The 11,228-nt window shown below is 39.0% G+C and overlaps 1 protein-coding gene across 2 annotated transcripts; it reads left to right on the top strand.

Annotated features, from left to right (window-relative positions):
- The first annotated feature begins 1,050 nt into the window (after positions 1-1,050).
- On the top strand, positions 1,051-6,072 carry LOC114165784 (serine carboxypeptidase-like 20). Of its 2 annotated transcripts, XM_028050367.2 has the most exons (15): positions 1,051-1,217; positions 1,393-1,545; positions 1,662-1,807; positions 2,196-2,272; positions 2,434-2,556; positions 2,668-2,770; positions 2,849-2,886; positions 2,957-3,058; positions 3,436-3,516; positions 3,597-3,842; positions 4,625-4,690; positions 4,763-4,884; positions 5,313-5,426; positions 5,622-5,667; positions 5,806-6,072. In XM_028050367.2, the coding sequence occupies exons 2-15, from the start codon at positions 1,397-1,399 to the stop codon at positions 5,887-5,889; spliced, it is 1,497 nt and encodes a 498-aa protein (XP_027906168.2). In that variant the 5' UTR covers positions 1,051-1,217; positions 1,393-1,396; the 3' UTR covers positions 5,890-6,072. The 2 variants fall into 2 exon arrangements, with proteins under 2 accessions (XP_027906168.2, XP_027906167.2); XM_028050366.2 differs by lacking the exon at positions 1,051-1,217 and having other exon boundaries at positions 1,301-1,545.
- The last annotated feature ends 5,156 nt before the right edge of the window (positions 6,073-11,228 follow it).

Below are 11,228 nucleotides of genomic sequence, written 5' to 3'. Positions count from 1 at the left end.
CCTAGATCCCCTGTATGAATGTCTTAGGATCAGTTTAATGGCCATGAGGCCTTTGTAGTATTAGTTGCCTGGAGGGCAACCCTTTTTGCAAGACTGTTGAACCTTTAGAATTGTGTTTTGTTTATGGCATGGATGTATGCCTAAATTCTCCCTAAGTACTCCTATGGATGACTGTAACAGTTACCATTTCTACATTATGTTCATCTGAATGCTTCTCGTTATTATAACTGCGTGATATTTTATTTGGTAGATTAATCTATTAAAATGGGACGTCACAAGTAATGTATTTTAATTAGGCAAACTTGAAAAGAAAAGTAATATATTTATGGTAAAATATAAATTTGGTGTTGATTTATCTGCTTCATAATTCTTTTATGCTACGAAATTATGCAATTTTACCAAATTTAAAATGTGGTACAGAAACACTCTTTATGTGTTTTTAGTTTTACTTAAACTATATTATTTGAGTGATTCATCCATGTAGTTGATGGATCATGTTTCTTTCATTTTCATAGGTTTTGTTAATGTACATAGTTTTTCAAATCATGCATATTGAATGTTCTTTTTGTGTTATTTTTAGTACATCTTTTATTTAATTTTTTACTTTGAAACACACTAAATATGAGGTGTTTGTTATGATTTTGCAAATGAATGCCCCTTAACTTCTTATTCCCATTAAATAAAGATAGTCACAACCTTTTTAAATATTTTTGAGATAAACAAAATTTAAATTTAAATTCTCACACCTTGAACACTCACTTGACCTTTATTAATTAATCTCACAAATAAGAATGAATACTCTTATTTGATACTTAAATAAATTAATATTTTATTATAATATAATATTTTATTAAGAAAATAAGTCGCAAATGAGAATTGTTATTTGTGAATAATAGTGTAAAATAGCTTTTTTTTTTTTTTTCCTTTCCATTGATCAATGCTTAATAAAGAAAGCAATTTCTGCATCAAACCAAATCCTTTATCTTGATAGGTTTCTCTCTACTATTGGGCCTTCATGGAACCTTCAACTGCACAGCCCTGTAACCCTAACAATCTCTTCACCATGTTTAAGAACCTTAAACCTTTTCCAACATCAACCATTCTTAGAAAGCCACTTTCCTTATCTTCATAGTTCAGTTAAGCATGTGCGCCTATTGGGTCATTCTCTTTTCTCTCTCCTACTCATTATATCAGTAACTACTCTCTTGGCTTCTAAGGTAACTAAAGTACACACGTTTTGCAACTTGCAATAAAAAAAAAAATATCATGGACCTATCACTGCTTCATAATCATACATCACTCTTCTATAAATTGAGTCACAAACTATGGTGCTTGTGATAGTTGATAAAGATTATATTTTTACTTTCCTTGTCTCTCTTATTTGACTTACAGCACCATGGTCAAGTCTTGTTGTAGTATGTGTTTGTGTTTGGTCTTACTTCATATTTTCCTGTGCTTTGTGCCAACACAATCAGCACCAGAAAGTGCCATTGTGGCACAGGTTCCTGGCTTCAGTGGGACTCTACCTTCCAAGCACTATGCTGGGTGAGAGGAGAGAGGAGTGCCGTGTTTTTCTCTAAACAATTTGTCTTTTTGTTTTCTGAAATGTTGACCCTTTGAGAAATCAGCGTTGACCCTTTCAAGTTTTTTGGTTGTTGAAGGTATGTGACAGTGGGTGAGAGTCGTTCGAAGAACTTGTTTTACTATTTTATTGAATCACAGGGTGACCCTTCTGTGGACCCTGTGGTTCTGTGGCTTAATGGGGGACCTGGCTGCTCTAGCTTTGATGGATTCGTGTATGAGCATGGTAATTAATTGTTCACTTTCTACACTGTCCTTTTTTTTCTTTTGACAGAGTTTAGGAATTGTGACCTAGAAATGGTTTACAATTGCTCACACCGTAGTGTTTTCTTCACACCAGTTGTAGTTGGTCCTAAGTGTGAGGCTAATCCCTGACAATGTGATGAATAATGGTCTTGAATGGCATATAGCATGTCTCTGAAGAGATATGCTTATGCAAAACAAGAAAAAACCTTTTTTAATGATTAGCTTTTACTCAATGCACTTTCTTCTAAGTAGATTTGATGGCTGTTCTAAGAGGCATTCAGCTGAAAATATGGTTCCGGTATTGTTATTTGTTGTTCCTAGGTTTACTTTATGGATCATGTGATGTGACAATTGATTATGTGTTTCAGGTCCTTTTAATTTTGAGGCAGCGAAGACAAAAGGGGGTCTTCCCACACTACATCTCAATCCATACAGCTGGTCAAAGGTCTGTGCTTTATGAACAGTGTGTGGAATTTAGATGGAGAAGAATGATGGTTTATTGTGTTATAGTTCTGTTTTGGGTTCAGTGTCTCTGTAATTCATCAATGACTCAGTGGTTGTGTTTTCTTGTGATCAATTTGTATGTGATTCTGGTTTGTATTATAGGTTTCCAATATTATATATTTGGATTCTCCTGCTGGTGTGGGGTGGTCATACTCAAAGAATGAAACTGATTACATAACTGGAGACACACAGACTGCCTCTGATTCACATGAGTTTCTTCTTAAGGTAATTAAGGAAACAACTGTGAGATACTGAGTAATTATTTGAACCAAGAAGTTTGTGTTCGTTACAATGCTCTTACATATTCCTTCTTTATGTTTTTGAAAAAAAAATCAGTGGTTTGAACTATACCCTGAGTTCCTTACCAACCCGTTCTTCATTGCTGGAGAGTCCTATGCAGGAGTGTATGTGCCTACTCTTACGGCTGAAGTTGTGAAAGGTAGTAGTAGTAAGTTTTGTTGTTAAAGTTTTGAATGATGGAATCAGAAATAAGATGCAGTTTCTTGATCTTTCACAGGAATTGAGGCTGGTGTGGAGCCCATACTAAATCTCAAGGTCTTTATCTTTGATTACTAAATTTATGTCTTCAAACCTGTGGATGCAATCTCATGGTCATTGTGAACAGGGTTACATGGTTGGAAATGGTGTGACAGATGAAGAATTTGATGGCAATGCTCTTGTTCCATTTGTACATGGGATGGGACTTATCTCAGATGACCTGTTTAAGGTGAAAATTAGCCCCTCATTATGTGACAGATGAACAATTAACACACCATTATATCAATTGCTTGTCTTGTTTTATAAAATATGTAAATTTGACCATGTCGGACTAACACACTTAGTCACACCCAGCACAACGAAGGTGCTGGAGACTGCAATGAATGCAGACAAAAAGAAGCTCCAACTAAGGCTAGTTTAGGTTGTTGTTGATTTCAATTAAGGAAATTTTTTTACATTTTTGGATATAAAAGCAAAATGCACTATTTAAGGCACCAGTTTGGAACTTTATCTTTTGGTTTTAACGAGTCTGTTTTCTGTTTGAAAGCTTGCTATGCTTTTCTGTCATCTACATATGTTTCATTTAATCAGTGGTGCTTGCTGCAGGAGGTGAACAGAGAGTGCAATGGGAATTTTTATAATCCAACCAGTGAAATTTGTTCTGGCAAGCTTGCTAAAGTTGATGAGGTGATTTAACAATGTATAAATTACTGGCATGAAATAAGCTAATTGAATTTGGAACACATTGATGATTCTTGCTGTTGTAGTTGGTTGATGGGATAAACATTTACAACATCCTGGAACCATGTTATCACGCCTCAGAGGCAGTGAAGATTACAGAATCCTATATTAGGTTGCCATCTAGCTTCCGGAAGTTGGGCGAGACTGAAAAACCTTTCCCAGTAAGGAAAAGAATGTTCGGTCGTGCCTGGCCCCTAAGAGCACCTGTGAGAGCTGGAATTGTACCAACTTGGCCACAGCTGACGAGTTTACAACTTTCTCCACCATGCACGGTAGGTTCCATCACCACAATCTGATAATCTATTTTTGACATTCAACCTCTACTTACCAACTACCAATTTGTTTTAATTGCTTGATTATTTCATGAAGTTCATGGCTACTTGTATACACCTCAGAACTGTTGATTCCTTACTGCCAAAAGCAAAATAGAACTTGTAATTCTTTCATCTTTACAATTACAACAGAAAGTGGTGATTTCTGAATTAGAAATTGATGAAAATAGTCCTGAAGAAGAGAATGGCTCAAGTTAGTTAGAGAAGCTTCAATGCTAACATTAAACACACTCTTAAATGTGTCATCTATATCGTTCTAAAGCTTATATATTTGAAGTAATGCTTGCTTCTCAATTCAGATAGAAATAGTGGACACTGGAAAGATTTCTAACAAATAAAGATAAGCCAGATTCCATTGGCACATAATGGAGTCAACAGAAAACTAAGCTTTAGCTTCTAAAAGTCTATACTATTGAGGGCTTTTACTCTTAATGTTATTATTCATTCCCTACTAAAAATCAAAGCTACCAATTTCTGACAACAATTTGTTTCTTCCTTGTCATTTGTTGTAATTTGGTTTAGAAGTAGAGTACAAGCTTGTGAAAAATATTTCCCAATTGAAGGGAAAATATATTATTGTCAAACTGTCTTTTATCTATCATATCTGCTTTGGTCAAAATGTTCCTGTGGTTCTATAAAACATGTTATAATTGGCATCAATTTTACTGTATCACCTATTCATTGAATGTTTAGCTAGTAACAAGATGTAATATTATCTTTAGGATGATGAGGTTGCAAACGCATGGTTGAACAATGAAGAAGTCAGGACAGCAATTCATGTTGCACAGGTGAGGTTTCTAGTAAGAATCCTGTTGCTTTGGATATGAAAACACTAAATTGTGATCTTTCTGATGAAACAGAAAACTGTCGTCAGTAGTTGGGAAATATGCACAGACAGAATTTTCTTTGATCATGATGCTGGGAGCATGATCGACTATCACAAGTACTTAACTTCCAAAGGTTATAGAGCACTTATATTCAGGTAAATTTCCAGATATCATTTTTTATATTGTTGGTAACTGAGAATATTCCATTGCTATAGATTTAGGCAATTCATTGTTCCAGTTGATCTTATGAAAGAAAATTTGGACACCTTCTCAGCTTTTCCTTTAGTTTGGGATGACATTATTTTTCCATCAATGCAATAGTCCCTGTTGTTTTCTGCCAATGTTGACTACTGAAAAGGAAAATACATATGTGAACTTGTTTTAGCATAGCCACTGCAGAGTATTGTTGAATCACCATTTACTTTATTTGAATATGAATGACATTGCTAGTATCGACTTTCTTAATTTGATAAACTTTTCTGGTCACAGTTCATGGCATTTCTACTTATTGTTGCTGCTATCTTTGGTAAATGCTTCATGGTGTTAATTTGTAGAAAACTTAAGAGTTTCATGTTTCTTGCAGTGGTGATCATGATATGTGTGTTCCGTATACGGGGAGTGAGGCATGGACAAGATCTATTGGATACAAGATTGTTGATGAATGGAGGCCATGGTCTTCCAATGGTCAAGTTGCTGGGTATTTCCTTGTTCCATTTCTCTGTTGTCTTATCCCTACCTGATAAATCTTAAAATATTTGGAGTTAAATGGAAGAAAGAACCTTTTTGAAACAAGCAACATTTATCCTTTCAAAAATACAAGAATAAAAGAACATATTTAATCAAAAAAGTGCAAAAGATCAAACTTCTAATGGCTTATCTTGATTGGTTGCAGGTACACTCAAGGATATGACAAAAACCTTACTTTTCTGACCATAAAGGTTTGTATATACATAACATATGGTAGTGATGAAGAGAGATGATGTCATGTGACATTTTTAACTATATACCTTAAACTATGTAATAATTTTGATGTTGATTTAGTTAGTGTTTATAATGTTTGGTTACTTTTGGTGCAGGGATCTGGGCATACTGTTCCGGAATATAAACCACGAGAGGCATTGGACTTTTACAAACGCTTTCTTGCTGGATTGCCAATATGAGTAAAAACCAGAGGAGATGGAGCAAGAGTGCTTCTGATCTTCTGTGTACTTCATCAATAATAATTAATATATAATAATAATGATGATAATGATGATGATTTGTGGATGTATGTTAACAGATATTATATCTGTATTCTATGTTTATATCAATAATATTAAGCTTAGACTAGATGTTATCTAGTATGTTGAAGTCTTTTCTAATTTTTTAATATTGTGTGAATCATATTAAGAAAAACTTGGTATAAGGATGGATCTCCTATGTAAGTTACATCATATAGGAGTTGGGTGAAATAATTGGTTTATTAGAATAAGTACTGTCATATTTCGTTTTTATATAATAAAAAGGAAAAAAACACAATCTTAATAAAAAAAACTTTAATTCTATTGATTTTATTTGAACTTCACTTTTGTTTAAGGTAATTCAACATATTTGATTTTTACTAGTTGTTTCAAGTGTTTAGTAAAGGAAAAAATAATATTAATATGCAACTGGAGCTTTTAAACCGTTTACTTTTTGCTTTGTAAACTTTAAATTCTAAAGTGTTTCTTTGTGCTCTGTTTGGATGAGGTAATTCAAGAGAGTAATTTATTTATTTGGAGAATTTGAAATTATTTGTAATGAAATTTTTTATTTGGATAGAGAAATTAAAAAATATTTAAAATGTATGTATTTTTTTTAAGTATTTCAATTAGCTAAATTAGAAGGAATTTAAACAAGGTGGAATTTGAAAATTTTTTCACTCAACCTTACACTCTGGACTCAATCCCAAATGGACTCGGCCAACTTGACAACCATGACAGGCTGGGTTGGCTAGACACTCTAGACGGGTCAGACCGACCTGACAACACAAACGGGTATAGCAAGCTTGACGACCCAGACAGACCGGGATGACCTAATGACACATATGGGTAGGGCGGGCTTGACAACTTAAACATGTCAGCAGGTCCGATGGCCAAACCATGACGAGCAAGCTCGGGGATCTAAACGGGTTTGGTGGGCCAGATGACCTAAGGTATCGAGCAGGCCTGACAACCTAAGGTATCGAGCAGGCCTGACGACTCTACGTGTCGGACAGGTCCAACGATCCGACCGATCCGTTGACTTGACAAGCATGATCGACCCGATGACCTAATTGGACCTGACCGACCCAACAACCTAGACGGGCCCAGACAACCCGGGCGATACCAATCAGCCCAACGACCTTGCTAGGTCGAGTCGGCCCAATGACACAGACTTGCCAGGTGTGCCCAATGACACAAATAGGCCCAACAACCCATATGGGTCAAGCGGGCCCCACGATCTAGTGGATCCAAGCCGTCCAATGACCTAAACGGGTTGGGTTGACGAACTTAACGGGCATGATCGGCCCGTATGGGTCGTCAGGCTGATCATGCTTGTCTAGATCATCGAGCTAACCCAACCTAGACCGTTTGGATTTTCCAGCCTGGTTGAGTCGTTGGGTCGGCCCGATCCATCTGGGTCGTCGAGCCCCTTTCCAAATTTATTATGAACTCAAAACATAAGCCTAAAATAAATATTTTTAAAATGAAATTTTATCTCACAAGAAATTCAATTATTTTATCCAAACAAGAAATAGAAAGGTAAGGTATTTTAATTTCTTTATCCAAACAAGTTATTTAGAAAATGAAGAAAATTTAATTGCAAGCAATTCAAATACAATGCATTTCAATTTCTCGGCATTGTTGAAATTCTTCATCCAAGTAGAACTTTTTACCGTTTAATTTTTGCTTTGTAAATTTTAAATTCTAAAGAGTTTCTTTAAGGTTGTACCATTTGCTTTTTGCTTTGTAAATTTAATATTCTTACTTTGTGTTTGGATGGAGCATTTCAACAATGCTTAGAAATTGAAATGCTTTGTATTTGAATTGCTTGTAATTAAATTTCATTCATTTTTTAAATAACTTGTTTGGATAAAGAAATTAAAATACCTTAAATTTCAATTTCTTGTTTGGAAAAAAAAATTTGAATTTATTGTGAGATAAAATTTAATTTTAATAATATTTATTTTACGCTTAATTATGTTTTGAGTTCATGATAAATCTGGAAACATGCTCGACAACCCAGATGGGTCGGGCAGACCCAACTACGCAACCAGATTGGTTAGACCCGACGACCCACCCGAGCTGGACCGACTGGGAAGCCCAGACAGGCTTGGTGGCCCGATGATCTAGAGGCCTGACGGCCCATACTGCACGATTGTGCCGTCAAGTTCGTCAATATGGCCGGGTCCAACCCATCTAGGTCATTGGCCCAATGCTCCAGACGGGTTCGACAACCTGATCAGGCTCGACGATCAAGACGGGCCCGATGACCTGGATGAGCCCAAAGACATGGACAGGATCGATGAGCTGGACGAGCCCGACAATCCGGACGGGGCCGAATACCCAAACGAGTTCGACGACCCGGACGGGCCCGTACACCTAGACGGGCCCGAAGACCTGGACGTGTCCGACGACTAGGATGGGCCCGAGGACCCGGACGGGCCCGACAACTCGGATAGGCCCAATGACTTGGACACGTCCGACGACCCGGACATGCCCGACGACCTAGACGGGCCCGAGACTCGAACGTGCCTAACAACTCGTACGGGCCCCTTCAAACCGCCAGGTCCGTTCGGGTCATCAGGACTGACCGGATAGTCTTGCCCGTACGAGTCGTCGGGCCCATTTGGATCGTCGGGACCGTTCGGGTCATTGGGCTCGTCTGGGTCATCGTTCCTGCCCAGGTCGTCAGGCTCGTTCGGGTCGTCAGGCCTATCCGCGTTGTCTCGGACTTCCGGGTCGTCGGGCACGTCCGAGTCGTCGAGCTCGTCCGGGTTGTCGGGCTCAATGATTTGGAAGGACTAGTTTGGGTCGTCAGGCTCGTTTGGTTCGTCGGGTCTGTCCAGTTCGTCGGGCTCGTCCAGGTTGTATAGCCCGTCTAGGTCAGGCCCGTCTGGGTCATCGGGCCCATCTAGATCGTCGGGCCCGTTTGGGTCGTCAAACCTGTCTAGGTCATCGGGCACGTTTGGGTCGTCGGGCTTGTCCGGGTTGTCGGGCTCAATGATTTGGAAGGGCTAGTTTGGGTCATCAGGCTCGTTTGGGTCGTCGGGTACGTCCAGGTCGTCGGGCTCGTCTGGCCCATCTAGGTCAGGCTCGTCCCGGTCGTCGGGCCCGTCCCGGTCGTCAGGCTCGTCCGAGTCGTCGGGCCCGTTCAGGTCGTCGGGCACGTTTGGGTCATCGGGCTCGTCTAGGTCGTCGGGTACGTTCGAGTCGTCGTGCCCGACCGGATCGTCTAAAATGTGAGGTTGAATGAGAAGAATTTCGAATTCCACTTATTTTGAGGATATTTGAATTTCTACTAATTTAGCTAATTGAAATCCTTTAAAAAAATGCTTGCATTTGAAATGCTTTTTAATTTTTCTATCCAAACAAAGCATTTCATTACAAAGAAATGTAAATTCTCCAAAAAAAATGAATTGCTTCATTAAAATACTCTATCCAAACACACTCTTACCTTGTGTTTGGATGGAGCATTTCAACAATGCTTAGAAATTGAAATGCTTTGTATTTGAATTGCTTTTAATTAAATTCCATTCATTTTTTAAATAACTTGTTTGGATAAAGAAATTAAAATACCTTACATTTCAATTTATTTTTTGGAAAAAAATTTGAATTTATTGTGAGATAAAATTTAATTTTAACAATATTTGTTTTACGCTTAATTATGTTTTGAGTTCATGATAAATTTGGAAACATGCTTGACAACCCATATGGGTCGGGCAGACCCAACTGGACGGGCCCGACGAGCTGAACGAGCCCGAAAATCTGGATGGGACCGAATACCCCGACGGGTCCGAACACCCGGATGGGTTCGACGACCCAGACGGGCCTGTACACCCAGACGAGCCCGAAGACCCGAACGGGTCCTACGACTAGGATGGGCCCGAGGACCTGTACGGGTCCGACGACTCGGATGGGTCCAATGACTTAGACACGTCCGATGATCCGGACAGGCCCGACGACTTAGACGGGCCCGAAAACTCGTACGAGCCCTTTCAAACCGTCGGGTCCGTCTGGATCGTCGGGCCCCTCCGAATAGTCTGGCTCGTACGAGTCGTCAGGCCTGTTTGGATCGTCGGGCCCGTCCGGGTCATCGGGCCTGTCCTGGTCGTCGAACATATCCAAGTCGTCGGGCCCGTCCGGGTCCTCGGGCCCATCCTAGTCGTCGGACTCGTCCGGGTCTTCGGGCCCGTCTGGGTGTACGGGCCCAATGAATTGGAAGGGCTCGTCCGGATCGTCGGGCTCGTTTGGGTCATCAGGCTTGTTTGGGTCATCGGGCCCGTTCAGGTCGTTAGGCTTGTCCAGATTGTCTGCTTCGTCTAGGTCGTCAGGCCCGTCCGGGTCATCGGACCCATCTAGGTCGTCGGGCTCGTTCGGGTTGTCTGGCCCGTCTAGGTCGTCAGGCCCGTCCAGGTCGTCGGGCACGTCCGGATTGTCTAGAATGTGAGGTTGAGTGAGAAGAATTTCAAATTCCACCTATTTTGAGGGTATTTGAATTTCAACTAATTTAACTAATTGAAATCCTTCAAAAAAATGCTTGCATTTGAAATGTTTTTTTAATTTCTCTATCCAAACAAAACATTTTATCACAAAAAAATCTAAATTCTTCAAACAAATAAATTGCTTCGTTAAAATACTCTATCCAAACTTTGAGGTTACTTGTATATTACCGTTCACTTACATTTAATTAATATATGTGACAACTACTTAAGGTTAAATGCAAATTCAATTACCTTAAATATCAACAAAATTCGGACAAAATTAAGGAAATTAAAATTTTATACTAATATTATATTTTCTTTATTTTATTAAAATCAAAATATGATAATCTACTTATTGTATTAAATAATTATTTATCATATTAAAATAAATCCCATATACATTATTCAAAATTAATATTTAACTATTATGTTATTCAGCTGAGAACACTTGTAACGTCCCATTTAATTTAATACGTAAAATTAAAGGAAACGTCACGTGATAATAGCATAACAGCGCAGTCCTGGGGTCCTTAATATCGCCCCTACAAAACTAGGCACACCACGATGCCGATAAAGGTAGAACAACTGTTTAACTAAGAGATTACAATCCAGTAACGATGAAATACAGGGGCCATAGCCCTAAAGAAAACATGAAGGAAAGAAGCGCGAGTTCGAGCCCAGGTGGCTAAGCTGCTGGATCATCGTTCCCTTGCTGACCACGAGAGCCTCGCCCATCTGCTCCCATCAACCAAGTTGATGATCATCGCAAGAAAGAACAGCCACATACAATCACAA

Source organism: Vigna unguiculata, chromosome 10 (assembly GCF_037176805.1).
Source record: "Vigna unguiculata cultivar grain cowpea cultivar isolate G323 ecotype 2 chromosome 10, ASM3717680v1, whole genome shotgun sequence".
In the NCBI taxonomy this organism is placed as follows: Eukaryota; Viridiplantae; Streptophyta; class Magnoliopsida; order Fabales; family Fabaceae; genus Vigna; species Vigna unguiculata.
This window is presented reverse-complemented; position numbering and strand designations above follow the sequence as displayed.